At 50.8% G+C, this 5,000-nt stretch overlaps 1 protein-coding gene across 3 annotated transcripts in view; it reads left to right on the forward strand.

The window, feature by feature from the left end:
* The window catches only part of LOC118215714 (NT-3 growth factor receptor-like), a 202,327-nt gene that overhangs the window by 94,769 nt on the left and 102,558 nt on the right, over positions 1–5,000 (forward strand). For all 3 annotated transcript variants that reach the window (XM_035396676.1, XM_035396677.1, XM_035396678.1), the window contains one exon: positions 4,975–5,000. This exon is cut by the window's right edge and continues 277 nt beyond it. In XM_035396676.1, the coding sequence (XP_035252567.1) occupies positions 4,975–5,000 (26 nt within the window). The remainder of the gene's footprint in view (positions 1–4,974) is intronic.

Raw genomic sequence — 5,000 nt, forward strand, 5'->3', positions numbered from 1 at the left:
CGATCCCTCCCCTGACGCACCGCCGCGTCACGGCGCCCCCCCCTCCCCCCCCCCCCCCCCAGCCGCCCACGCGGGGTCGCGTTCGCCCCGAGAGCCGCGTGACTACGCGCGCCGGCAGTGGCGGCGGTGGCGAATGCCGCCCGCCATCTTAAAACGGCTCTGGGCTCGGCCAGGGCAGCGGGGTCGGGGCACCACTGGCGGTCACGTGAGTGAGATTAAACGCTGCGCTGCGCTGCGCTAGCCTCGCTTAGCTTCACGTGGAGGCGCATACACGGCTGAGGGTGATTCACAGTCAGCCTCAGCCGCTCCCTAGTTTGTGGTTGGTAAACGGCGAGCTCGGATAGGCCGAATGGCCTGTTGTCATCATTATGTGTTGTTATCATTATGTCCTAGCTGCTGTATTGAGACCTGGTGTAACCAGGCCTGTGTATTTGCTGTAAGGGCCGCATGGACTGTGCGTTCTGGCTTCCTCCAATCCCCCGCTTTGCAACCGGCCCGGAAGTGACCTCGCCTTCCACCCTCCGGGGACGGGGGGGGGGGGAAATGATTTGACCGTGCCCAGCCTATTTCTCGACAGATTGCCAATAGGTTTTCTTCATTTCCTGTTCCGTTTTTAACCGGTGCCCAGGTAATAACGCGGGCGGCGCTTCTGTTCTCCCGGCGTGCCTCAGGTGGCTGCGCCGCGCGCTTATTGGCCGATGGCTGATACGGGCCGGCTCTTTTCAGACGGGGATATTTGATCCCGCGGATGACTGGCGCGGTGACTCAGCGGAGCGTTATTCAGATTTATCTAATATCTGGCTCCTGGCAGGCAGGGTAGGGGGAGTTGGACCCCCCCCCCAAACCCTCCTCCTCCTCCCTCCACGTCCAAGGGAACGCGGTTGCCAGATCCTGATTCCCCTTGTTCAGACGTCCCCGCCGGCCCCCCCCGCCGGGAGGGTTTTTTTGTTTGTTCGACCCTCTCCGTAATTAAGGCCGCTCCCGGCTGCCGCCTCCTTTCGCGGAGCGTCGGCGTCGGCTGCGCTCGTTAGCCCGGGTTAGCGACGGGGAAAAAAGCAAGTGGGCGCTTGCGCGTTTCTGGAAAGTTCCTTTGACCGCGGTGTCGGGAGAGAGCGTTGCGTGCCCGCCCAGTGTCACCGTTGGTGTCGCGGACGTGACTGCGGCGGTACCGCGCGTCGCCGTCGTCTCCGGCATGACTACGGTCGGCAACAGCGTTTTCGCCGCGCTCTACGGCGCGACTGTTGCCGCGACCGCTGTGGCGACTGTTTTCAGCCTGCAGCTGTCTGAAGATTTTACTGCTGCCACCTGCGTAATGACTGGCTGTCCTCGCCGCAGCGATGCCGTCGCTCAGCGTCGCTCCTCTAATGCTTCCATGGTTACATCTTAGTGATAAATTCATTCGCTGAGGGAGGAGCCTTGGCTTTGAAAGGAACAGTCACAGAAGCCATTGACATTGGGTGCACAGACACTTCAGTGGCAGGAATGGAGCCGAGTGTCTGAGGTCAGGTGTACAGTGTTTACCGACCGCATCGATGACTGCGAAGTTTCGTCTCTTGCGCGTTCTCGTATTCATTAGGTCTGTGATGTTGAAGAGCGGTGCTTTCATCAGGCCGTGCCGCTCCTCTGCCTGCTCCTTTGTGAAAACAAAAGGGAGCTTCGGATGACCCTATGCCGCGCGGGACGATAAATTCAAAGTCTTTGTTTTCGCTGATGCGCTTTAGCCAGACAGAGAGAGGAAGCCGCCTTTGAAATGCTCAAAGTGGCTCGCGTGAGAGGCTTAGCCCGCGATCGGGGTCCGGGGCGCCGCAGATCTCACTGAAGCAAAGCGACGAAGCCTCAGCAGGGAAACGAAGCAGCAGCCAGGTAGACGCAGAAGTGGCTTTGTCGCCTGGCTGCAGCAGCTACGATTACCAGGTAACGGGCGGCAGTGTAGTGTAATGGGTAAGGAGCTGGTCTTGTAACCCGAAGGTCAGAGGTTCAATTCCCAGGGAGGACACCGCTGTTGTACCCTTGAGCAAGGTACTTAACCTGCATTGCTTCAGTATATACCCAGCTGTATAAATGGATGCAAAGTAAATGCTATAAAAGGTGTGTAATTGGCTCTGGATAAGGGCGTCTGCTAAACACCTGTAATGTAACGTAACGTTAGCGCTTTGCGGTATGGGCGGGACGTTTTAGAGGTTTCTCCGCGCCACGGCGGGCTGATCTACCCTTGCAGGTATGCTCTCTTTTTCTGGGGGGCTAAAGCCTGTTTTACGGCAGCAGACCAGCTTAGGGGCTTCGCAGAGCTTTCCCTACGGCTTTGCTTCACGCAGAACACCAGGACGGGAACAAGTGAATAAGCACCCCGCGGCTATCGATCTCCTCGCCTGTAATTATCAGGCTTTGGTAGACCGATAGGCTGCGGACGTGGTTTGATAGAGGTTTTATCTAGCTATTCTTGGTAATGGAAGACGTAAAAATAGACAAAGCTAGGCTACGTCTAAGACTGCAAAGCGTTTAGCTTTAAGGCTAGCTAGTAGTCGTGTGTCTCTCCTGTGCTCTGCACTCATAGAGCTGGAAGGCAGAAACTATGGCTACAAGTGGTGCTCATCTCATACAGTACAAAATGTCAAGAAATCCTGAAATTGATTCTCCCTTGTGCTCCCCTGGTCAGTGGTGTGATAATGCGAGAATAAACAGTGTCGTGCTAACGCGAGGTCGATTTAGCCTGAAGATAGCGGCCTAGACTGTGTTTGCGCTGTTAATTTTCATTGTGGCAGTTGCTTTTAAAGGAAATGTGTTTATTAACGATATAGAAAACTCTCAAACATTCAAGTGCTTTTAACTGAATACCTATCCAGCATTAAATGCGAGAACGGTGTTTCATGTTAGGCCAAGAAAATGAAACCATGTGTAAATGGTTGATCGTATGTTTTATTTTTTGTTTTTCTTATAACAATTGTACTTAATGAAACTCAATTTTTTGGTTTTCTGCTTGGAAAACAGTAATTGTTAAGGTTCAGGTGAAATAGGGGTTGTGTTCAGGAGCTTGGGAAAAGGTTAAGACCAGGGTTGGTCTGATTTTGGATGATCCAAACCTTTGCACTAGTGGGATGCCACGCTGTAGCCTTGCACCACGTGACACAGACGCGCATACACAATATGACATTAGCAGTTTTATATTAGTCTATTTTTGTATATTTGTTATACCTTGTACTTTTCATTCTCAGACTTCCTGATTACATTTGTAAGCTAAGCAATTAAGAGTCAGCGAGTTCTTGTTTACTGGAGGAAACAATCCCACCTTAGAGTTTCTGTCTAACAACGGTGAAACTCAATATCTGTCATTTCCAATGAATTATCAGTGAAGTGGATGTGAGATCGTTACCATCAGTTTGAATACATTTGCAGTGATATGACATCACTGGCATCATTTCCAGTATGTTCGCAGGTGTGTAAATTCATTGCTGTAGTTTCCGGCGTGCAGTCTGTGGTGTAACTTGAGTCCCATCATTTCCAATACGCACATGGTTAAGTAACATAAACGCCCTCCTTTAAAATACTCAGGCAGTGATACAGCTTAATTGGCACCGTTTCCAACGCGTGTGCGGAGGTGCAACATCAGTCCCGTCACATCCGATACGTACGCAGCGATGCGTCGCCCTCGTTTGCAGTCGCTACCTCTGTATCCCAAATTTATGCACCTAGGCGGAGATGTGGACGTGTGCAAATCCAGCAGGAAACCTCTCTGCGTCTCTCTCTCTCTCTCGCTGTCAGCCTCTTCTCGTCTTCCTGCCTGTTCCTTTCAGCTTCTGTTACACGGCTCCTCTGCATTCTCACTTATCCCTCTTTTCTCTTTTTTCCCCCCCTCCCTATCCATCCCTCTATTCTCGTGTCAGTTTCTTCCCTTTTTCTGCTTTCCTATTTGCCTTAATCTCAATTCGCGTCTGTGGCTCTCTCTCTGCCGTGCACTCCTCTGCTCACTCTGTCTCCCTCTCTCTCCCTCCGCCTCTCCCTCTTTCAAATTCAAATTCAAACTGCTTTATTGGCATGAAATACATTAGTAAATATTTCCAAAGTGTACATATAGAAATACATAAAGACATTTTAGCATGAACATAAAAATGGTTATATCTAAATGCTTAACCACAACAAACACTATGATGATGATGATAATAATAATAATAATAATAATAATTTTCTATCTGTAAAATGCAAATTGGAATGAACTATATTTTAATGACCGCCCATCAGCATAGTTTTGCCAAAGCGATTATTTGTCTAAAACACCAATAGCAGCAATGACTATACAAACAGTAATAACTTAAATGATATACATAAAAATGCCCAGTGTTAATTCAACTCTTAACAGGTCCCACGTTCCAGAATTGGACCAAATGTTATCTGCTAAGGGCTGGATTAACACTATAAGTGTTGAATTAACACTGGGGATTTTTCTGCGTGGGGTGCTTGGACTCTCCCTCTCTCTGTGAACGTGTACGTGAGGCGGGCAGGGAAAGTGCAGGGAGCGCGTTTAAGTGCGTTCCAGACGAAGGAGAGGAGCATTTAGCGGGCCTCGCGGCATTTGCATAAGGGCTTCATTAAATTCTAATTAGGAGAAAATATGACATTAATATGTGGGGATGTGTGAACAGGCGAAATGCATCCTGCCGTCTATTTCGTCAATATCTGCTCTGAATGTTAATTGGCGCACGCACCGGCCGGTTGCCATGGAGACCCCGCCTGTGTTTGAAATAAACAAAACCGCGGAGTCTCTGCAGCGGGGAGGCTTCGCGGGGCGATTTTAATGGAATTCGCCGGATTTCCTGAGAGCGGCCGCGACCTAGCGCGCGTTTTAGGGGCGGGGCCCCGACTGAGAAGCGCTCGTCTTAAAAGGCGCGGCCCTCGTAAAAAAAAAAACGCCATTGGTTCGAGTCGCTTCGTCGACCTTTGACCTCTCTCTCTCTCCCCGCCCCTCTCCCCTTCCCGCAGTCCCTCCCACCATCGTGAAGCTGGAG

The sequence above is a fragment of the Anguilla anguilla genome, chromosome 16, assembly GCF_013347855.1.
Source record: "Anguilla anguilla isolate fAngAng1 chromosome 16, fAngAng1.pri, whole genome shotgun sequence".
Classification (NCBI taxonomy): Eukaryota; Metazoa; Chordata; class Actinopteri; order Anguilliformes; family Anguillidae; genus Anguilla; species Anguilla anguilla.